The sequence below is a fragment of the Carettochelys insculpta genome, chromosome 8 (genome assembly GCF_033958435.1).
Source record: "Carettochelys insculpta isolate YL-2023 chromosome 8, ASM3395843v1, whole genome shotgun sequence".
NCBI lineage: Eukaryota > Metazoa > Chordata > Testudines > Carettochelyidae > Carettochelys > Carettochelys insculpta.
In genome coordinates, this window is record NC_134144.1 from 66,261,375 (window position 1) to 66,285,816 (window position 24,442).

The following is a 24,442-nucleotide window of genomic DNA, read 5'->3' on the forward strand; positions in this document are numbered from 1 at the left end:
ATATTTGACTATTAGTATTTGTCAAAACATAAGTATCTTGTTTGTTAATTGCTAGATGTAGGTTTTTAGAAGATAATTTCATCTGTCATCTTAAAATGCCTCAGTAACAATTTCAGCAAACCACCGAATACAATCCGTATCTGATACCAGTTGCCAGCAACAGCTAATTTTCCTTGAGTAAGACAAGGTTCCAGAGAGATATGACCAATTTTTGACGTGAGCACAATTAGCATCTAAACCATTTCTAAACTGTACAGATTATCATACTACAAACACTGATAGTTTGCTCAGAACTGTAAAAAGACAGCTAAAAATGCAGGTCCATACCCCACCGAGCATATAAGGTAAGGCAATGCCACAGTATAATTTTCAACTCAGTTTCAACTAGCATGGCTGACTCTCAATATTCTTTCATTAAACTACTGTTAATAACTGTGGTAGCAAGTGTCTTTCATATATCAAAAGGCTTGGGCTGGAAAATGGTTGTCTTCATGCAATGGGCTCAGCAAACTTTGTTTTGCAACACAAAGAGGACCAACATGTTTTATGAGCAGTTCAGCTAGCTAGCCTTCTGACCAGTTTGTGTTGGCTCTCTCTAGAAAAACCTTTGAGGACACCTTTGAGGAAATTGCCCCATATGCTGCTGACGTCACACAGCTGGTCAATTGAGTGTACGAAGGCTAGGACACTATTGGATAAGTACCCAGATTTTTTTTTAGCTTGCATCAGAACTAGTACAGTTCAGAAGCACAGTAAAAGGGAGGGATGCACAAACATAGTTGTGATGGCTGAAAAGCAATTTTGCAGACATGAGAACTTACTAAAATCCATAAACCTTATTTTTAAAACTACCTCTCACATTGCCTTAAAAGCAAAACAAAACCACTTCACCCCCCATTACCTATGCAAGCAGAGAACTCTGACTGGCTTCTCTTTTAAATTCTGTTTATTTCATTGTTTATTGCAGCCTCCAATCCCATTCCCAAATTCTATTCGTCAGTTCTTTTTTCACTTGTGGCATCCTGTCTATGTGGCTTGCGAGTTCCCTGAGCACAGCTTGTTTTTTTGTTACTTGTCAGTATAATAACAAGTACAACAGATCCCTTACTGCAACATAAATCAAGATGTTTCCTACATCCAGTTAATGTGGCTGCATCTATAGTTAATTATGAAAAAATCATATTACAGGTCTAAAAGTGAATAAAGGCCAAAAGATGAAGAAACACAATGGGGGAGGGACCTGTTAATAGCTATAACTTACTTTTCTGTCCCTTAGGCTATGTCTACACTACAAAATAACTTCAGAATTGCTTACTTTGAAGTACAACTTCAAAGTGGACCATCTACACACAAAAAGCAGCTGTCCTTTACTTCGAAATAGGGTCCCTCTACTTCAAAGTAGAGTGTATACACACCAATAGCCACTACTTCAAAGTAAGGGGACAGAAAATGATGCAGGCAGAGGTTGCATGACTGACAAGCCCTTCCAGGCTCGCAACCGTCTAATCAATCCCTTAAAAGGGCCCCTCCCAACACCTCCACGCTGGCTGTCCATAAGGTTGCCAGGCTGCACACAGCAGGGCAGACTGCGTGCTGGGGAGCAGAGATTCACACAGTGCCTGCCCAGACAATCCCCAAGGAGGACCTCCTCAGTGCCATGAATGGCCCGTGGGATCCTGACTGCTGAGGGGCTCCCTCCTGGCAAGGGTTGGGCTGCCTTTGGTGCCCTGCTCCATCCCCAGGCTCTCTGACGTCCCAGTTGCCCTGTATCTAATGGCTGCAACCTCCAGCGGCTTGGGAGAGGCTCAGGTGGACAATGCTTGGCTGGTTGTCCCGGAGGGGAGGGTGATGATGGGGGTCCCATCACTGGAGCCCTTGCCATCGCCCTTGGTCTCAGTGGGATGGTCTCTATACGGGGGGCTGGTGGTGCTGGAGGGGCCCACCTCCTCATCAGTGTCTCCGGGGTGGGGGGCAGTGTCCACTAGGTGCTCTGGGGTGGCCATCTCCCTTGGACCCAGGAGCCTATGCAGCTCCCTGTAGTGGGGGCAGTATACAGGCTGTGCTCCCAACCATCTGGCAGCGTTGCAGGCTTTGCAGCAGGCCTGCCTCAGCTCCTTCACCTTGATCCAGACGCTGCTCCTGGTGCGGCTGAGGTGGCCTCGGGCAGTGAGCCCATTGGCCAGCCTGTGATAGGCCTCTGTGTTCTGCTGCTGGGTACTACGTTGGCGAAGGACCTCTTCCTCCCCCTATAGAGCGAGGAGGTCCTTCAGCTCCTCCTTGGTCCAGAAGGGTCCCCTCCTAGCATGTGCCTTGTCTGGGTGCTGCGACCCATTGGACTCATCATCCGGGGCCTCTGGGGGAACAGGGAGTCATGACATGCTGCCATGGTGGCTGGATGGTGCAAGTGCTGGTTGGAGCCTTGAGCAGGGGCAGTCCAACTGGGAGCTCGTGCTGCCTCTGCTTGTGGCAGGCTCTCAGCTTCCTACCTGGGGTTGCCGGGGAATTGGTTCCTGTCAGGTGGCCAGCAGGGACCACAAAACCATGCCTGGGCTGGCTACAGTGTCTCCATGCTCCATGGGCAGCTGCTGCCATAGCAGACCCCTTACTTTGAAGTAGTGAGTGCAGAACATCTACACCCTCCCTACTTTGAAGTTTAACTTTCAAGTAGGGCATTATTCCATTCCCAGGAATGGAGTAGTGACTTTGAAGTAAGGAAAAGCACGTGTAGACACTCTGCAGGCTATTTCAAAGTTAACTTCCAAGTTATTCTCTAGTGTAGACTCAGCCTTAGTGTTTATTAATTTGGGTGCTTTCAGAATAAAGGGGAGAACAAACACACAATAACAGAAAAAATATGAATGTATGTGCTTCCTGTTAATATGAACTAGTGGTTTTCTTAAATATTTTGTTTTCACATAACCATTGCAGAATTATTTTCTAACAAAATATAATTTTAATGATGGAAAAGTAATCTTTTATTTATAATTTCTGGTATTACAGCTCCTAGGAGCCTTAGTCTTTGACACAAGCATCATTTTGCTAGGTATTGTACAAACGGAAAAGACCCTCCCCTTCCCAAAAGAGCTTACAATCAAAGTTGTGTCATCTATTCAGAACAAGCCTCCTTCCCGCACTATGAAGCAACATAAGCCCCAAAATGAGAGACGCTTGATCATTTTTAAAAAAGTAAATATTAACTATTTTCAGATTGTAAGATTAAGTTAATTAGGAAAGCATGCAGGATATACTCAAAAATCTATACATACAATCAGTGGCAACAACAGCCACCACAAGCCTGGGGACAAGATGGGAGGGAAGCCAGCTCCCTGCCCCAAAAAGGGTGGGACCAAGGGCAGAAGGGCAGTCAGCCCTGGGCCACACAACATTCCCTGAGAGTCACACATGGAGTGATGGGAGCAGTGCTCCGTAGCATTTCAAAGGAGTCCAGAGCTCTAGGCTCAGGGGCAACTGTCGCCTTTGCACCCGCCCCCGGGGTCAGCAGGCCTGTATACAGTGTATTGTGTGCCTGATGCTCTTAATAAAATCAAACAAGAATAAGATAAAAACAAAAAACAAAGAGAGCTGGCAATAAAGTACTCAAAGTTATTCTTCTGAATTTTCTGCATCCTTGCTTGGATAGCAGCACATCCAAAAGTCAGACTATTGCTCCAAATAAAAATAATGTAGGCACATTACTGTAATTGTGAAGGATGGTCAATGAGAGACTTCCAGGAGATGGTTAAAAGCACCATGAAGAATACATCAAGGATTTCTATTAGCTGTCAAGCTTATTTGCCGGATTAAGCATTTAATCACTGCATATTACTGTGAAACTGGATTTTAATTTCCAGTGTTTGGAATGCATTGAACAGTTTTCTGAGGATATCAGTATTGATAACCAGGAAATTTCAGCAGGTGATGTGGACAGCTCATAGCTCTAGGAAATTGATGTATAGGGTGAATGAGATTATTGACCATCTGCCTTGCACTCTGCAATGTGGAGACGTGATCTCATGGTCAAAGGAGGTTGGAGGAAAGGAATTCTGAAACAGATGATACTGGCCTGTGTTCAAAGTAATGAAATTACCTAGATTTCCATGAGGGCATCTCTGCAGAAGAATCCAGGCCCAGGCCTAGTGCCCACTGCAGTGCTTTCTCCTTGAGAAGTTTTAATCTAATGTCCCAATTTTTTTTTCCCTCTTCCTGAGGAAAGTTTTAGGCCAAGGCAGTGGAAACACTTTTGTGTGTCATATCCCTCTCCCAGACAGGATGCACTGCAAGTAACCATCTGTTATCAGGAAGGTGGCTCTCAAGAAATGCACCTCTTAAACTAGGGGAATTCACACATACGGATAAAGAAAAAAACTTCCTGATCAGGAAGGGTTAAAATCAGCGAAATGGAAATCTAAGCTCTAAAATAACCGTGAAGACAAAGTTAAAATTTAAAAAAATATTTTTTACACAAAGCAGGATACTAACTACGCTACCTAGTAAGAGAACTGGAGAAGTGGGCTCTGCTACCACTTCCATAACAAACCAAAGGTAGTAGAGAAGGACCTGGGAGCAGCTGGACTCCATAATGCTATATATACATCCGGCACACAGAGCAAAAAGGAGGGAGGTGTGTACATGCAGTCCAACAGCACTACTGATGAAGATCTCTGATCCGAGGCACAGGGAGTACTACCATACCTACGAGGGGAGCACCCAGATGGACATCATTTGCAGAAGAGCTTCAAGTTTTCTTTCTAGCCAGCTAAATATTTACACCTATTTATTCCAGTAGTTCCCAAGTTGCTAACAAAAATCCACCATTACAATATAAAAGGCTCATTCTTATTAATATTTATATTTTGGTGGCACATGAGCTCTAATGCCTTTGTTTCCCTGATGCAACCTTGTTTGTTTTTGTTCTCCCTCTTTCCTTTTTTTGTGGTTTCTATTCTAGCTGTGAAAGCTAAACTGAAGAAATGAGTTCCTCATACAGCTGATCAAAAAAGTGAATTCTCGTCTGCTGTAAACATTCTGTTTTTCCTGTGGAAATGTCAATATGTTGGTGGAAATTCAAATATTAAAAAAAGTCGAGCTAAAAAAATTAAAATATTTTGCTCTGGAAATGCGACTGCAGTGCCTCATGAGAACTGTAGATAGACTTCCTCATGCTCCCATTCTTATGTATAAAATGCTGTTATTGTTGGATTACATATCTTAACTGATGCACCACAGTCTTCCCTCTTAGACAGGGAAATGTTGCATCATGGAAAATGATACAGAAGAATTAACAACCAAATTTAAAAGCCCATGAGGCAACATGCAAATGTTGGTACTAAAACACTTTCAGGCAACTGTTTTAAATTTTGAATGTGTTCTGTCAAAATTATTGTAGGCATACTTGCATATAAACATGTTTAAACATTCAAAGCCCTTTGTGATTTATTTAACAAGTACCAGAGTTTGAAAGAAAACATTTAATATACCTGACCTCTTCCGTAATTAGTCTTTCCAATAGTACAAACCCAAGAAAAGAATCATGAAAGATTACTGTGAAATGACTGTTAAAACTGCAGCATCATTATGGGAAAATATAATAAAAGTTTTAAATAAAATATATTATTTCTGCAGATTACTTGTCATCGGGGGGGGGGGGGGGGGGGGGGAGAAACAGGTCCTCTGCTGAACAAGGGCCTTGAATAGTAAGAGAGAGGTAGCCATGTTAATCTGTATCCTAACAAAACAAAAAAGCAGACGTAGTACTTTAAAGACTAATAAAATAATATATTAGGTGATAAGGCCTTGAAGTCTGAAGTGAGTTCAGTCCAGACAACATAGAGGCCATTGCACAGATGATCATCAGTCAAAATAGAATAATTAAATAATTTACTATTGTTCATTGTTAAGACACCTGACTCTTGCATTTATATCAACTCAGGAACAAACAAAATGTTAAATACCCACTTCCTCAAGTGTGGATACATGTCCACCCCATTGGTTGTCCATAAAGTTTTAGCTGAAGTTTCAGTGTGCTGTACCTTAAGCACTTCACTTATTTGTATATCAGTAAGCTCCAGCAGCAGTTTTGCTTTTTTAAACACCTGGATAGGATGCTTTTTCTTGATCACATTAAATGTCATTTATCTGTACTATGAATGGGTTTCTTGTAAAGATGATGTCCTTAATACTTTCCAATTCTTAAAATATCTGCTGCAAGTTTTGAAGAAGCCAGTCCAGAGATGATACCATCTGCTTCACATTTGCAATCTACCCGCAACTTAGCAGCGTCAAGAAATGCAGCATCTTCCTGGTTTCCAAATCACTTTTGAAAAGACTAAGTTTGTTTTGAAATGAAACAACACTGCTGTGAAGATCCAGTACATTTCAACTTACTGCCATAGTAACGATCATCATTTAAGTAGACTATCAAATCAAGAAAAAAGGCCAAGATGCTCGTGCTTGTAGCATCCCTGAAAAATGCATAAAGATCTGCCCCTTTTTTCTGTAATGTTATGTACATAATCTCCATAAACCATGAATTTTCCAGAGCCTGGTAAACATATGCCTTCTGCTCTGCCAGTGGTGGTCATCAAGAATAAAAATATCATGATAATCAACAGATACTTCTGAAAACAAGATTTTGAACTGCATGTGTTTCAGTCATGTCTTCAACCGAAGGAAGTGAACAAGTTTAAACACTATTGACTTCACATTAGCATACTCACTGCTAAGGTGTGAACAAAGTGCAGTATGGTGGATTACATAGTGATAGCAAATCAAATTGGGGTTCAGATCTTGCATACATTTCACAAGCCCTTGGTGAATATCAGCCATGGCAGGAGCATCACCTTTCTGATACAATTTGATTTGCATCAAAATCTTCAGTAGACAAAATAATGTAAGCAGAATTAAAACAAATCCTTACCTGTCGTGAGATTTTTGTGTCACAAGAGACAACTAGTCCTCCACAAAATCGTCTCTATTAAAAACACAGATATAACACAAGCTGAGCTGTGTCCCCAATAATCACAGGATTTGTCCACTGCTGTGTAAAATTCTGCTATTTTCAGTTTCTCGCACAACTACTTGGAAAAATCGCATTCCATCATCTCAGCGCACCTTAACAACTGTTGTGTCTGACACTGGCAGTTGTCAGAAGGCATCAACAGTGTCATCTTATCTGCAAAAAGAGTATCAGCTGTAGTAACCAAACCCTGCTTAATAAAGCCCACATCTGGAAAACTTCCTTTAATTTTGCCATTGCCCCCACACGCCTCAGTGACACTTCAGTTTCTTCTTCCTGACCACAGGCGGCCCTGAAATATTTGTGCTCTGAAAATATGCATCCGTTTAAGAAGTGGTCTCGTCTGATGTTAAATAGGAGCCTCATAGATGTTTGTGATAAAAATCCACATCCCTCTTTTTGCAGCATTTCACAACTTTCATGTCACCTGGGATGGCCAGAGCTTCCATAGTTAGTCTCACATGCCTGTCAGGCTCTATATACAGGGGGCAAGGGGCCTCTGTTCCCCTTGAGTTACAAGTCAGCCCCAGGCAGTCAGAGTTCCTGATGTCAGCTCTGGCCACCCCAGGGTGTCACATAACCCAGGGGGAAGAGGGGAGCAGGTATTCCCCCTGCGTTGCTTAACTGGTGCCTGTGTTGTGACTCATTTACCCAGGGGCACATAAAACAATTTCCACAGTTGGGCTAAACTGCAGGTGTAATTGGGCTGCTGCTGTGTCTTCTGGCCATTTGAGTATGCTGTGCACCCTCCAGAGCAAGCACTCAGGCTCCTTTGCTTATGCTGCTCCTCAGTTGCAGACCAGTGGTGACCAGAGGACAGTGAAGATGGCAGCAGCTGGATGAGTGTTGGTGCCAAGCTCCTCCACTTTACCTGCAGCCCCAGCTCCAACAAGCCCAACAGCATGCAAATGGCTAGTGCATGTACCCTGATTATTTAACATTAATAAGATGTTATCAATATAAAAATACATGTATGAAACTCTCTCAAAAAGCTTGTTTCCTGGACATTGTGGCTATTATAAAACAAATGTAAACAAGAATGGCAGACATGAGTAGTCTGTTTGCCCCCTGCCTACCATGAAGGAGTTAAATGCAATTCTATCACTTAATTCCAATGTATTAGGCACTGAGCATACACAATGTATGCATTTGGATATTGCCAGGACAAGCTACACACTTTATCTATAAGTAATCCTATTTCACCCTGTTGAATGTTTTCCCTGCGTTGAAACATTATTACATCAAGAACGGCGTTGCATTCACTTTATATTCAGTATACTAATGCTCATGTCACCTACTGATTTTCTGTAGTTCAGCTCTCTCATATGATCCGATTTTCTTTCTCTAGTGATTCAAAGTTAGTGAAGATCTTAACTCTGAGGCTGAAAGACACATGCAGATTTAACAGGATTTTCAAGACTACTCAGTATATAAAGCTAAGTATGTGCACATACTTTACTGAACTGGCACTAAACGAGGAACTAATTTGCCTTTGTCTTAATCTTTGAAAATACAGATTTTTAAACTGGAACCTTCTGGTCAGAATAAGCCTGTTAAATTTGTAAACCCAAGTCGTCCTTCGCCACAGGAATTTACCTATACTTAACTTCATCTTTAAATAGCTTCTTCTGAAAAGAATCTCTCAAATGTCATCTCTTTCAAAATGTATTCATTTAGTAAATTAATCCCTTCCACTAAACTTGTCATGTTCAGATTAACGTCACTGCTTAAGATATTAAAAGGTTTGTATTATTCATAAAATTCAGTTGCTTATTTCTATAGGAGGAGTAGGAATGCCGTTGTACAATTACACTAGAATTTGACATGGCAAGCAGCTGTCATTATGCAAATGAGGAGCTGAATATTCGTATAATCACCTCATTAGCATTTCTGATCCACTGCATTTACATGCCCCTTTTGAAAGAGAGGGGTATTGTAGATGCAGCCTCTGTGCTTCACTGTCAATATTTCTTTAAGGTACACCTGTCATAACAGAGCTGTTAGAAAAGGGTCCCCTACACCTTCTAAACAGCTCTTACTGCAAATCTGATAAACTGGGATAGCTCAGTGGGTCAACCATTGGCCTTGTAAACCACAGGTTGTAAGGTCAATCCGTGAGATGCCATTCAGGCATCTGGAGCAAAGGAAAAAAAAAAATCTCTCAGGGATGGTGATACAGGTCCTGCTGTGAACTGGACTCGATGACCTCCCAAGGTCCCTTCCAGCTCTATGAGATAGGTAAGTATATCTTATATCTCAGAGATACCTACATTCATTATGTAACTTCCTGAGATTCAATCATTGTGAGATGTACATAAAGGTAATATTTAAGGAGTAACATTAATACCAGAAACATGTTCCATGGACTTGGAGTAGAACTTAATCATCAGGAGGTAGTGTGCCTCCATGATGACTCATTTGAGCACAAGGGAATTGTCTCTACTTCCTAATCAGACCGCAGGATTATGCAAAACTCAGCTGATGAGCACTGCTCCCCTCACAAACTATCAAAGGAAAACGAAAGGCACCACCAATCAAAACCTCCTAGAGGTTAAAAAAAGAACTTTGCAACAGACAAAACTTTGCCCTGGCTATAAACAAAAACAGAAGGCTGCTCACAGAGAAGGAGAAGCATTTTGTTCAAGAAGAAACTACCTCAGGAAGCCAGGCTGCTTTTATGAAAAAGTCCTGGTTCTAGCGAAACCACCCAGCTCAGTAAAAGACTGAACTTTTGGGGAAGAGATCTACTTTATATTTATACACAAAAGATAACTAATTGTAGACTCAAATTTGTGTTTTATTATTTTGCTTAGCCAATTGTTTTCATCAGTTTCTCTCACTCCTACATCTACCTACATAGTTATTTTTTCTTATAATAAAACAAAAGATATATGTAATTGTTCACAAGTGCTGTGTAGTTTATCACAACATGAGTTTGAAGTAAAACTGATAAACTTGCTTACACTGTACCTTTGGGTGCAGATAATCTTGAATTAGAGTAGTCAATGTCACATATTATATACCACATTAGGGCTACATCTACAGTAGCTCCTTCCTTTTGAAAGGGGCATGGTAATGAGCGAGGTCGCAAGACGCTAATGAACTGCTGTCACAAATATGCAGTGCCTCATTAGCATAATGGTCGCCACCGCAATTTGAAAGTGTAGATTGGGTCCTTTCAAAAGGAACCCCCAGTTTTTGAAAGCCCCTAATTCCTAAAACCAAATAGGAATAAGGGACTTTTGAAGACTGGGGGGTCCTTTTGAAAGGCCCCCATCTACATGAGCAGCATGCAATTCAAAAGTGGCACTTTCAAATTGCTATGGCTGCCATTATGCTAATCAGGCACGGCATATTCATGAAAGAGCCTGATTATCATCTTCAGACCTTGCTTATTACCATGCCCCTTTTGAAAGGAAGGGGCTAGTGTAGACATAGACTACCTCAGAAATACCTCAACTCTCAACATTGCAGAAAAATTTTCAACCAGAAAAATAATCATTTAACTCACTCTTTCACTTGCTTGTAAAGTCCATATAATGTTTTAAGTTTATTTTCCTCAAATCAAGTACTAAAGATATTAACTGTGATCTGACATCATTACTTTTCACTTATTTCAGCAAAATGCTTCACAAAAAAAAAGTATCAGTCAGCTCAGATGCCAGAACACCAACTGGATACAGTTTTACTATGAAACTGCACATCCCTCTCCCATCCAAAAAAATCACATATATTAAGGATGAAGGGACCCTACTGGAGCATGACATCAGACAATAAAGGGACCCACGTCACCTTTCTCTGTGGCTGTGGGAGATTTTTTCCAGGCACAGTTAAATTCTCTATGAGGAACCCCATATGGAAAATTTCCACATTGTCCTATCAGAGGAGCAGAAGGTTATTACAAACTACATTAAGGAAAAGGTTCTGGGACATACCTCAAACCTAGGAAAGCCCTAGGAATCTGCAGAAGGTTAATCCCTATACTCACATTAACTCCAACTCCAGCAGCCAATCTGACTCCATAAGAGCTACACCATAATCACATCCCTGGCTGCAACTGCTACCTGAACTCTTTGGAAAGGCTTCACAGACCAGGCAGCACAGTTTATAGGCTGGGGATTCTCTGTGAAGTCAAATATCAGATGATGCATATCTCCAACAGCCTGTCTACTCCTCCCATCCCCAGCTCACACAGTCTCCAACCCCATCACATATATGAATTCTAATTGCTCCATGGGATCCAGGGAACCAGGGAGGTGATGGGGAGAGAATAATGGCATAGACATGGCTGAATCCTACTGCTGTAACAAAGCTTGAGATGAACAGTTAAATCCTGAAAGAGACTTCTAAGGGAAGTTGTGGAACCCACGCAATTGAAGGTTTTTAAAAAGAGATTAGATAACTAGCAACCTGAGATGGTCTAGGTTTAGCTGGTCCTGCCTCAGCACAAGAAGCTGAATTAAATGACCTCTCAAGATCCCTTAGATTTCTATGATATATGCATGAAGTATGCTTTCCACATGCAAATTTGAGTAGGAAAGAAACAACACAGCCAAAAGTCTGCTATGTGATCTTTGTTTTAGAATTATAGGATAGGGTAAACCCTCGAGTTATGCAGGGGTTCATAGAACCATAGGGCCCTTCAGGAGGTCATCTAGTCCAGCTCCCTGCTTCAAGCAGGATCAACCCCCACTGAATCATCCCAACCAGGACCTTGTCAAGCCAGGACTCAAAAACCCTGAGGGATGGAGAATCCACCACCTCTCTAGGCAACACATTCCAGTTGTTTCACCACCCTCCTGGCAAAGTAGTTTTTCCTAATATTCAACCTACACCTCTTCCTCTTCAACTTCAGACCATAACCGCAACCCTTGCATAACTCAAATTTTAAGGCAAGTCAAGGGGAGATGGGAACCAGGCCACCCCTGGTTCCCAGCTCCCCTGGGCTTGCAGAAGCCAGGAAACTGACCAGCCCCCCAGCCCCTGCCACTTGCAGAACCCAGGAAACTCACTAGACAGTATTCCAGGTCCTGCAAGCAGTGGGGAGCCAGGAACCAGGCAGCAGCCTGGCTTCCCTCCCTTGGCAGAGCTGGGAAACTGACCAGGGCAGCAGCTTTCAGAGCCAGGGACACCCCATGGCCAACCGTGATATGCCTTGCAGTAACAAGGAGCAAGGGAAGTTAACAAGAGAGTTTCTCCCATTGACTTCCTGCTCTGGGGACAGCACAGAAAACTGATGCAAGATATGTCAACTCCAGCTACACAATTCACATAGCTGGAGTTGCATATCTTACATCAATTTTCTTCCCTAGAGTAGACCTGACCCAAGAGAGCTTAAAACTCCAAAGAACCAAGGTCACTTCTCTGACAAAGCTTGCTCACTCTACAGCAGCACTTCCCAACTGAGGGTCTGCTACCCACTGGGGGGACTGTGAGCTGGTTTCACGGGGTCCACAAATCTCAGTGCCTAGTGGTACAGAAGACCCAAGCGAATGGTCAGAGATAAGGGTGGAGCGAACTACAATGCCAGAGCAGGGCAGTCCCAGGGACAGCTCCACATCCTCCTCTTCTTTCCCCAAAGACCTTGAACCCCAACCATGTCAGAAACAGGAAGCGAAAAGTGGGCAATGTGGGTGGCTGCTGATCTGGCTTGTGTCATGGAGAAGTCAACTTCAGCACACTGATGTCTCTGCCTCCTGCAGCTGGTCGTCAGGGCTGTTTCTGCTCCTTAATTCCCAAACCACCCTGACTGCTCCCACAGCCAGTGAGAGCAGGCTGGGTTGGCAGACCTAGCTCTGGGGTCAGCAAAACCCACAATGAGCAGTGGCCACTATGTTCAGACACAGCTCCAGAGCTATTCTCTCCCAGAGCCAAGCTATGCCATGTGTCTGCACAAAACCCCTAGCTACCTCCTCCCTGAACTCTGAGCACTTTTCAAATATTGAGAGCTGACATTCCCCCTTTTGACTAGTTGGGTGGCCTGCTGAGGTCTGAGGTTGGAGGTGCTGCTCCCCCCCCACACCTTGCTGTACAGATTTTGCCTGAACCCTACCAGGTATGCTCCCCACAAAAGAAGTCACCCTATGCCCAGACCCAAGTTGACACCCCCTCCATCCAGTTCCTAAAGCCCCAAACGTCACAGGGCTAAATCTCCCAGACCCTTCTCCTTCCCCCTCACCCTCCAGAGGCTGAAGCCCTGAAACCCCTTTCTTCCCTGCACTGGGGCCTGGTGTTTTTATAGCATGACATAGCCGCCTGAGAAAGAAAACGGTTGAGAATTCTTGCTCTACCTTGCTCAGCAACGCATTTTTAAATGTTGACAGCGTAACTCATAAAAGCCACACAAAAAGGTAACTCTTCTGTGAACCACAGGCACATAGGCTGTGAGTGAACTGGCTGATGGAGGCTGCCAGCCACTGGCCCCTCCCCTTCCGCCTGAGACCTCATCCCTTTGTCTCCCTTTTTGCCCCTCTCTGCTCACCCAAAGTAAATACTCATACAGGAGCTGACCTCCCAGGATACCAATCACTGTGATCGCTGATCTGGAGTGGGCTACAGCAGATCCAACAACCCCAGCTCCGGAGCACACAACTACAACTCCCTCCCCATTCAGAACATGAAGCTGCAGCCACAGCCTCCCTCCTACCCCAAGTGTGGAGTAGTCAGTAATGCCACAGTACCCTTCACTCCAGCCCTTGAGTGGACATCAGCCAACCCCAGCCTCCCTAGGCCACAGACAGCAGACTGTCCAGTTCACCCCGGGTTAGGATGGGAACTCACTCCTGAGGCTGACCATGGGCAGGGCCACACTAGGCCATCTGAAAAGGCAGAGCCTTCCTTGGCCTATGATACCTGCCCCGATTCATACACAGACCCCAAGTAAAGGGGAGAAAACTGGGTTCACCTGGCCAGCACAAGGAGCTTAGCCAGACGGCCACAGCCCACTACTGGGGGGAAAAAAAAAAAATCAGGCTACACTGATGTTTCAGTTTGAATGTTATTTATATATTAGTGAGTATGCCTGCATCTAGATATCTAAAAAGCATCCAAACCTCATGTTAGCCTTTAAATTGCTACATAACCACTTTTTTGTTTTGTGAAAACATCATGAGGTTTACCTGAGCCAATTAGAAGCAGTATTGGAACATAAGCAGCATCCTCAACAGGGAGCTGGTAGCCTGTGTAACAATCAAGGTGCAGGCAATACAAGGACAGGAACAGGGGATCTCAACCCCAAATAATAAGCAATTGAATGAACTGGTTATATACAATTTTACTGTGTACAAAAACATGTCAAGTAAGCTATTTCACGAAAGCTTGTAATGTTTTGAACTGGGGGCATCATTATTTAACGTATAACTATGTATATCAAATCTATGCTTCTCATATACCGTGCTCATAACTGGAACTACAATTTCTAATACATTTCATAGCAGGGAGGGACTCCTATTAACTCAGTTATACACGACACTAACATTAAGTACCTCTTCATTGTCCGGACAGGAAAGATCATGGTGGACCTTTAAAGTTCATGGGAAATTGCTGAAACTAGTTAATACTGAAAAAGATATTCCCAGTCTTAGAAGATGAAGAGAAACACAAATTTCCCCCATTGTGAAAATCTCTGTAGTTTGAGAGAAGTAAAAACTGCAAACCCTTAAAAGAGAAGGGGTTTAAAGTGAAAGATATCCAGAAACAGAGGACTAGTATCTAGGCAAGATGCTGACTGATGAGGATAGAAGTGCGCAAAGTGGAGAGGTGGGCTCCCTCAGGGGAAAGTGGGTGAAATCTCATAAAGAGAGACAGCACTATCAGCTGCTGGGTCTCAGACTTATCAGTCTCATTAAAATATTGAAATATGTTACCCTTTTTGTGTATGTGTGTGCATATTTAAATATCAATTAAGTTTTTACATACTTTTTTCTTAAACATGCTGAAAGGGCTTTTTCTCATATGAATATAAACAAAATTTCCATCAGTTTGAATTATATTATACAGGTTGGGGGCCCTGATAACTGCAGGGATGAAAACGGGGGTCCAACATAAGAAGTTTGCTCACCTCTGTCCGAGCTCATGCTGAGAAATTGTTCAGAGGCAATAATACAGATGTGTGAAGCCTTAAGTTGACTATCCTCTGTGTAACTTGTGCTTGTTTCTCCTTACAATTTCATCTTGGAATCCATGATTTTTTTTATTATTTTTTTATTTTTATCTGTTACACCAAATAGTCTCTGTTGTGCACACTGCATAGAGTGTGTACCCCAAAGCATATAAACAACATGGGCAGGCATCACTCCTACAGGAGTAATGAACCAGATGGGAAAAGTTCAAGGGCCTGATAGTTAAGATCACAAGGTAAAAAGGTTTGGAACCAGAAGTGCTCTAACATTCACTTTGCTAAGAGTAACAAAGGTGTAGAAGCCAGGGTGAGACCTATATGCTTGAAGATCAGTTACCGGAGTCAGAGTTTTAAACAACAGAAACATAGGATTAAAGCACCCAAAGTTACAAGAAAGGAGGTAACGGAACCCTTTACTGGACTGGCTGATCCCCAAAACAGCCAAGGAAGTCAGAGTTAAAACCCAATCCCAGAGGCCAGGAATAGTGAGCTGGTTTTCCAGGGTGCCTAGAAGGGCTGAGAAAGACACAGGGTAAAGTACCTGCGGGATGCCTAGAGGTCATTTGTCACGGGGAGGTATCATTCACATGTGCGCCATCCTGCCATGTTTGGCTGTAAATACAAATCAAACAAACAGTCTTTTTTCTTTAAAATCTTTACATATCTGATTTATGGGCAACAGCAATTTACCAAACAGAAAAAGCCTCTCAACAATCACACAATGAAAAACTGGTAGAGGCCTGCACATATAAAAAATTGGTATCCACATCTGCAAAAATAATTCAGATGCCCAGATGCAGATGCCCATGGATATCTGCACATTGCAGGGCTCCACAAACTTTGGAACTGAATGAACACAAACAGGTGTGAAGCTGGAATGTGGAATATAGAGAATGTGGAAACTTATGAATGAAAGCAGGAGGATTACTTGTGCTTCCAATATAGTGACTTTCAAAGACAGTCAGGTAATACCACCACCACACTCAGAAGATGATTTGTAAGTGCAGCACTAATTTCTCTGGCTTCTATTTACTTATCCATTTTTTAAAGGAGTCACAGATTCTGTTCACCAAAAAAAATTATTCTACCTGTTGCAGCAAATTCCAAAGAAATGCAGACATTGGTGAATTCTATGCCAAAAGATGTCGATTGCCGGTTTTCCTGAATTCTTCTAACTTGCTTGAAGTGCTACCAATCAAGTCAAAACTGCTTTCCATTTTGGCTATTTTTGATGGGGAGGACAAAAGCAATGCAATACACTGGCAACAAATGAAGTGTATTCTCCAGCTTCAACATAAATGACTTAACCTACATATAAATCTTCCTGAACACGAAAAAAGCGCAGACCATAAAATTCACTACTGCCACTGTCTGTAATGTGAAATGCAGCATGGGATCCAAAACCAAATATTAATGGCAATGCTGAACAGAATGTTGGATGTTATTTCTCATCATGCTTCAAAAGGCATAGCATTTCAGGAAGATTCTCTGATTGGTGATACATACAATGGCAACTTTTTGAACTCTTGAGTTATTAGCTAATTCTGAAAATGAGGCACGTCCATTTGGCTAGAATTAAGTAGTAGCAGAGGATGTGTACACTACCTCTCATGAGAAAGCCACAATGAACTTATTTATTGAATATGTTACTCCTGATGCCCCATCATGAACCAAATGTGTTGAGGTTTGTAGTCAGGACCACAGTAGACGCGCATTTAATATCCAAGAAGGATTCTCCAGTTCATCAACTTTAATCAAAATAATAGATGGAATGCTAACCACTTGCTGACTGCAGAGATTCAAGAGTTTGTCTGAATATGTCAGGAAACCTAAAAGGCATAGGCCTGCATTATGTTCAAAATAAACTTGCTATGTTTTCTCTAGTAGATGTTTCTTGTTGCAGCCGCATGTTCTGAAAAAGTAACTTTTTAATTGTGTGCAGCAATATCTGTGTTTTTCAGCGCCGGTTCTGCAAGGTTGACTACTATACAAATAAGATACACCATTCACTCCATTCTCAGATAAGCACATTCTGGAATGCATGTGCTGATGCTGCCCATCCAAATTCTTCACATGCAAATTGAATAGGAATGTATTGCATTTGGAATAAACAGCATTCTTTACTTGTAGAAGACTAAATAGCAAACAAAATTTCAATGTGTTTTAATTACAGAACAATTAACATTATACCAAAAACAAAACAGCAGTCTAGAGAGACTATTTATAAATTTAGGACTCTAAACTGGGGGAAGACTATAGTGGTATTGGTCTGGGTACCACTAGAATAGATTTTTTCCCCCCAAATACATCTCCAAATCTAATGAAATCAATTAGTATTTTACCACAGGTACATTTTTCCAAATTGCTTTATTGTGGTTATGCCTTTCCTCCACAAAACAGGCAGTTAATTCCTAGAATAAATAAATGAAATAAGAGACAAAATCCCCGACCCTACAAAAATGCAAATGCTCAATATTATCCATGAATAATCTCAGTTCACTCCAGCGGGAGTACTCACGTTCCTAAGAAGCCATGCATAAGCTGCCTGTAAATATCAGACTTTTTACATGCTACGTGTACCACTTTAAATAGAGGTAAGACGACAATTCCCAAAAAGGCTATAATCTGAACTCACAACTTTGAGAAATAGTTTTTTCATCTTTTCCTCAAAGGATGGTTAAAAGAATACCACCAGTTTGAAATCTAGTCCATTTTTAAGAAAATGAATCTAAAGATTTTCAATATACTACAATTGTCCCCAAATGTGTCATAAAATTTTCCTATTCAAATCCTAATACCCAACATGAACCTTTGTCTGAAACCTTCATATGGGTTAGTCTTTGAGACCATTCTACTACCAAATACTTCAAAAGGATACCTTAGAGAAACTAAACCTTCTCAAAAGCATTATCTACAAGTCTTGAGATTTGAGGTGGGAAATTCCCTAACCCCCTTTATTTTCAAAGATATTAAGATAGTTTGTAAACATCTCTGTAGTGAATGACTTTTGTTATGCATTTGCCTCAATTGTGTATTTAAAGTATTATTCATTTTATTGTTTTAAAGAGATTACCTCATTCCAATTATCTTAATAGACCTCTCAGTTGAAATGGGAAGGGGTAGTTATGAGATCTAAACATGAAAATCACTTAATAAATAGGTAGGTAATAGTAGTAGTATTATATAGTTATGCGAACACAGAAATCTTAACATATGGCTCAGTTCCAAACCACAGCAATCCAAAAATGAAACTCAAACAAATGGAAAACAACAAACACAAAAAAGTAGAAAGAAAAAGCAGTCAAGACCATATGGTCTGAAGAAGTGGGACTGTCCTACGAAAGCTCACCTAATAAACCATTTTGCTAGTCTTTTTTTAAAGTGCTGCTTGACTGCTTTTTGTTTTGATAGTGTATAGACTAGCACGGCTTCCTCTTTGTTACAAAAAAGTAGGTCAGAGTCCTCAGGTGACCCTAGACAGAAAAGGGAATAACAAAAGGGAGAAAGAAGATCTGAGAAGAGGAAAGAGGTGGTGATGGGCTTTGTGGTGAGCAGGGAGCATTAAAAAGACAAATGGGGAGAAGTAAGGAGAACACAGATCTTCAGAGAACTCCTTGCAGGGAGCCACAGCTCCTTGAGATCCAATGCCTATACAGACCCTTAGCCGTGCATCCCAACCAATGCCACAGGAGTCCCTTTGCCCCACCAGTGCCCCAGGGTTTTATACCAGACTCATGCCCCACACAAAGGCTTTCCTAGGGCCATGCGTTTATCATGGCAACCCCTTGCCGCCCACCCCACCACAGCTCCAAGCCCCCAAAGGCCCCACCCTGACCCCTCGCACTTACCCCTCTTGTCCATGAGCCACATGAAGGCGAAGCAGGGCAGGAAGCCAATGGGGCCCCACAAGACGAGCAGCGCGATGTCCCAGCTGGAGAAGCCGAAGGCCACGCGGGCCGAGTTCTGGATGGGGCCCCAGCTGTTCCACAGCAGGCCCTGCGCGAAACCCAGCAGCGAGAAGAGCAGCAGCACGAACCAGCGCCGCCCGTACACCCGGCCCGGCGCCGGGGCCAGCCGGGGCACCGCCGCCACAGGGATATGGCCCCGCCGAAACGGAGGAACAAGAGGATCCCCGGCTGCCACGCGGGGCTGCGGCGGCAGCAGGGACTCCCTCTCCTCCGCGCTGCTCCAGCCTAGACCCATCTGCGGGGAGCGGCGAGGGAGCTGCCTCCGGGCGGCCAGGGTGGGCTGGGGTCAGCAGCAGCCGGCCGGGCAGCGCAGGGAGCCGGGCAGCGGTGCCAGGCCAGACCCACAATCACAGCGGCCCTGCGCAGCCGCATGCGCGAGCCGAGAACCCGGCCCGGCCCTGCTCTGCCCTGCCGCCTCCCCCCCGCTTCCTTCACTCCCCGACTTCCTCAACCGGAGCCCCCGCAACGGCCACTTCCTGGGGGAGGGGCTCCCTCAACTGACCCACCCCTCAAAGGCCACTCTGTGGGGCAAGGCGGCCAGCCCACCGCCAGAGCTCCCCCCGTCACGGCAGGGGGCCCGCCACTCCCTGGGGAGCGGGGACATCACCTCAGCGCTCCCCCTCGCCACTTCCGGGGATAGGGGCTCTCCCTTAGTCAACGTCCCCCCTCACTCCCGCGGGAAGGCCACTACCTCAGCCCCCCTCCCCGACAGTCACTCCTGGGGGAGAACCAGTCCCTCAGCCAGAGCGCCCCGCCCCCTCCCAAGGGCCAGCCCCGGCCGCGCTCCCTCAGCTGGGGCTCACCCCAGCTACCCAGTGCTCACAGCCGCGCTGCGGCTGCCCCAGCCCGACCAATCAGCGCGGCCCGCCTCCTCGGCGGCGCCCAAACAAACCCACGTGAGCCTCAGCGGCTCTCCCCTGACGGCAGGGGGCGGGGCTGCCGGTGACGGACCAAGCCTGACCCGGGCCTGCTTCGCGCTCTCGCCCTTTTCGGGAGCCTGTGGCTGCGCTTCGGCGGCGCCCGACGGGAGCATGGCAGAGGCCGCGGCCTGGGACCCGCCGCTGCGTGGTAGGTGGCCCCGGCCAGCTGACGTGGGTCTCCCGCCGGGAAGGGGGTGGCGCTCTGTAGCCCCGTTCTGTCCGGCCCCGTGTGAAGTGCCCAGATGGGCTGCAGCCTCCTCACCACGCCCGGCCGCCCCGTTACCTGTGGGCGCCGATTCAGGGCGCCTCCGCGCCCGCAGGGGAAGCTGTGGTGTAGACAGGTCTCGCCCTGCCCCGCACCCCCGCTCCTGACGCTGCTGGTGCCGCCTCCTGCCCTGGGGAGCTACATTCGCAGCCCAGGCTCGGCCTGTCCCGTGCCACGGACGAGTCCTTTCCAGCCGGCCAGTCGCTTTTTCTTCCCCTGTCTAAAATCAAAGAAGAGAGGAGGAGGTTCGGAGCGCAGTGGCCTGACGCATATTCAGGATGTGAGTTTAAAGCTGTAAGGTCAGGAAGCACAGAAGGTAAAAGTTTTCATAACAACATTAATTTGCCTGTGGAAGTACAGTATCCAGTTTGTATTTCCTGGTTAAGGTTTAAATTCCTTGTATTCTTTTAAAAAATTGTCTTTCAACTTGCTGTTTTTCAGAGGTACAAGTTATAGGTTAAATCTTATGTTCTGTCTCTTTACTCATACCTTGAATATTTCTTCTGTAAATTCCTACTCTGCACTGTTTAGGCCTCAGCTGGAGTATCGTGTCCCGTTCTGGGCACCACAGTTCAAGAAAGATGTGGAGAAATTAGAGAAGGTCCAGAAAAGAGCAACAAGAATGATTAAAGGTTTAGAGAATGTGACCTGTGAAGAAAGGCTGAAAGAACTGGGCTTGTTTAGTTTGGAAAAGAGAAGATTGAGGGGGGACAGGATAGCAGTTTTCAGATATCTAAAAGGATGTCATAAGGAAGAGGGAGAAAACTTGTTCTCTTTGGCCTCCTGAGGACAGAACAAGAGGCAATGGACTTAAACTGCAGCAAGGGAGATTTAGGTTGGACATTTGGAAAAAGTTTCTAACTGTCAGGGTGGTCAAACAGTGGAATAAATTGCCAAGGGAGTTTGTGGAATTTCCATTGTTGGAGAAATTTAAGAACAGGTTAGATAGATGTCTATCAGGAATGGTTTAGACAGTACTTGGTCCTGCCATTGGGGCAGGGGGCTGGACTCAATGGCCTCTCGAGGTCCCTTCCAGTCCTAGTATTCTATGATTCTCTGTGTCTGTGCTGGCACCTTGCGTCTTCTCCCTACTTGTTCATATCCCCCACTCGGACTCTGTTTCCCCAAAGAATGACCCACGTTCTCGTGCCTAAAACACACTTAAACGTTAAAGGAATGTCTTCAGTGGGCATAGCTATTTCACTAGTACAAGTAACTTCATTATACGAATGCTCCATAAGTCTCTGTGACCTGGCATCACTTCTCCCTGATTTAAATGAGTCCTTTTTCTGATCTGTATACACAGATCTAGTTGCAAGATCCAGGATTAAATTTAGTTTCAGATGCTATAAGAGATAGTGAGGTGTAATGACAGGTCATCCACTTGTTACTTTTTTAGAAAACACAGAGGTGGGAAAGAGGTCTGTTTTCTGCTGGTGTCTGTTAGATATGACTCAGGCGCAGGGCCCTCCATACCCCCACCCCAGTTACACTCGCAACATGCCCCTTACAAAGGCAGAGAGACGCAGCTGTACATCCATAAACAGACACGTTTTAATTGCACCCCAATACAGAGATTTACCAATTACATGCACGCACGCCACCTACATTCCTCATATAGAGACACACATCCCATAAACTCACAAAACCTCCCAACTACACTCCATACTGACAGCCACATCCTACCTACATACACACTACACCCCCATGCACACACACATCCCATGAAGAGAGGTACTCTTAGCTAGACCTGAGGGTGCTGGGATTAAAAGTATTGGGGGTGTAGGCTTGAAGTGGTTTCTTCGAAGATTTGCAGATTGGTTCAGTGACTCTCAGTGCCTCCACTACTTGCAAGTTGTTCTCAAGCCTTCACCTCTAGCCCCGCAGGGAGAGGCACATAGTGCCCACCTATGACCCCACACAGAGATGCATGTGCACCCTACCTAATATAGGTCTAATAAATGGAGATAGGTGTATCTCATAGAACTGGAAGGGACCTTCAGAGGTCATTGAGTCTGGTCACCTGCACTCACAGCAGTACCTATGACAATCCCTGACAGATTTTTTTTCTTTTTTAAATCTGTTTGTCCCAGATCCCTAAGTAGCCACCTCAGGGCTCGAGCTCACAGCCCTGGGTTTACCAGGTTGATGCTCAAAGCACTGAGCACAGATGCACCACTCCCCCACACAGAGACATGTGCTCAAGCACCCCCGCCAACCTACAGCTCCATGCAGAGATGTGCACAGACAAAAACCCCCATGCAGAGACATGCAGGGGCAAACACACCCACCCCCAATACCTGCTGCCCCCTCACTTGTCCAGCATGAAGGCCTATGGTAAGAAGGCTTATCTTGGGCTCAGGCAACCACCAGCAGGAACAGCTGTGGGGCTGCCCAGCAGGGCCCCATCCCAGTCCCCCTCGCCACCATCCACCTTCTTTAGTGCTGCCCTGTGTTAATCATAGGCATTAACGTACATTAATTGACAATCCTAATCTAGATGTTTAAAAAATGCTCAGATGAATGTAGTCATCTGTCACACTAGCTAAGATCATTAGAAACTATTATTGTTTGAATAAATTGAATCAGTCTATTATTCCATAGGTATTGACGGTGAACAAATTGTTTACCACATGCAGTTGTCATAATAAAATTAATGGCTTATGCTACATAGTAGTAGTAGGTATCCTTCGATCCCAAGGGATCATGGGTTTGCGCCCCAGTTGGACTGATTTCGAGCAGCGTCTTCTGTGGCTGTGCAATGCAATCTGGGAGTGGCAGTCCTTTCCGCACTGTGAGCAGCAGTAGGCAGATGTCGCTCTGGTATCACGGGCATGGATCTTCCTGAGGGCTCTCCTGTCTTCCACTTCCTTCACCAAGGTAGTTTCATAATTATGCTACATAGTTCTTCAATATCTCTGAAGAATTATTTATTTCAGATTTGCTTGTGCAGGGATTCTGTCACAAACACTGGAAATATCAGAGAGGTAGCCAAGTTAGTCTGTATCTTCAAAAACAACAAGAAGTCCTGTGGCACCTTAAAGACTACCAGATATTTTGGAGCATAAGCTTTTGTGGGCAAAGACCTGCTTCATCAGATGCATGAGTTGGGGGGTAGGGATTTCAAAGGAGTATTTAAAGAGGGCACCTCAGTCAAGGGGAGGGCCAGAGTTGACAAGATCTATTCAGTCATGGAGGATGTGGCCCATTATCAGTAGTTAATGTGGAGTTGTGAACATCAAGAGGGGAGAAATCAAGTCGGTTCCCTCAAGGGGGGGATGTGGCCCATTATCAGTAGCTAATGTGGTAGGTGTGATCATCAGGAGCAGAGAAACTGTTTTTGTAATGGGCCAACCGCTTCCAGTCTCTGTTCAATCCTTGGTTGATGGAGTCAAATTTGCAAGTGAATTGCAACTCTGAAATTTCTCTTTGCAGTTTATTTCTGAAGTTTTTTTGTTGTAGGACTGCTACTTTTAAATGTTACTGAGTGTCCAGGGAGATTGAAGTGTTCTCCTACAGGTTTTTGTATGTTACCATTCCTGATGTCTGATTTATAGCCATTTATTCTTCTACATAGAGACTGTCCAGTTTGTAGGAGAACACTTCAATCTCCCTGGACACTCAGTAACAGATTTAAAAGTAGCAGTCCTACAACAACAAAAAAAACCTTCAAAAATAAACTGCAAAGAGAAATTTCAGAGCTGCAATTCACTTGCAAATTTGACTCCATCAACCAAGGATTGAACAGAGACTGGGAGTGGTTGGCCCATTACAAAAACAATTTCTCCCCTCTTGATGTTCACAACTCCACATCAACTGCTGATAATGGGCCACATCGTCCGTGACTGAAAAGACCTTGTTAGCTCTGGCCTTCCTGTTGACTGAGACTCCCTCTTCAAATCCTCCTCTGAACCACCCCCTCCCTCAAGCCCCACTCATGGATCTGACGAAGCAGATCTTTGCCCATGAAAGTTTATGGTCCAAATTATGTCAGTCTATAAGGTGCCCCAGGACTTCTTGCTGTTTTTAAACAGTGGAAGTTATCTTGGTAAATGGTGGTACGTTGAATGGTGATAAGTTGTGTAGTGGGGTGCACCAGAATGACTTGTTAGATTCAACGTTATTTATCTCACTAATACATTTTATTGATGATGT

The 24,442-nt window shown here is 44.3% G+C and overlaps 2 protein-coding genes across 4 annotated transcripts in view; one reads left to right on the forward strand and one right to left on the reverse strand.

The window, feature by feature from the left end:
• SLC49A4 (solute carrier family 49 member 4) overlaps positions 1 to 19,835 on the reverse strand; it is a 103,681-nt gene extending 83,846 nt beyond the window's left edge. Inside the window, exon 1 of the mRNA XM_075001064.1 lies at positions 18,983 to 19,835. Coding sequence (XP_074857165.1) covers positions 18,983 to 19,337 — 355 coding nt within the window. The 5' untranslated portion in view covers positions 19,338 to 19,835. The remainder of the gene's footprint in view (positions 1 to 18,982) is intronic.
• Positions 19,836 to 20,012: 177 nt separating this feature from the next.
• The window catches only part of HSPBAP1 (HSPB1 associated protein 1), a 57,236-nt gene continuing 52,806 nt past the window's right edge, over positions 20,013 to 24,442 (forward strand). The window contains exon 1 of one of the 3 annotated variants that reach the window (XM_075001059.1): positions 20,013 to 20,170. In XM_075001059.1, coding sequence (XP_074857160.1) covers positions 20,134 to 20,170 — 37 coding nt within the window. In that variant the 5' untranslated portion in view covers positions 20,013 to 20,133. Of the gene's footprint in view, positions 20,171 to 20,497; positions 20,604 to 24,442 lie in introns of those variants that run through there. The other 2 variants (XM_075001063.1, XM_075001061.1) reach the window with 2 other exon arrangements.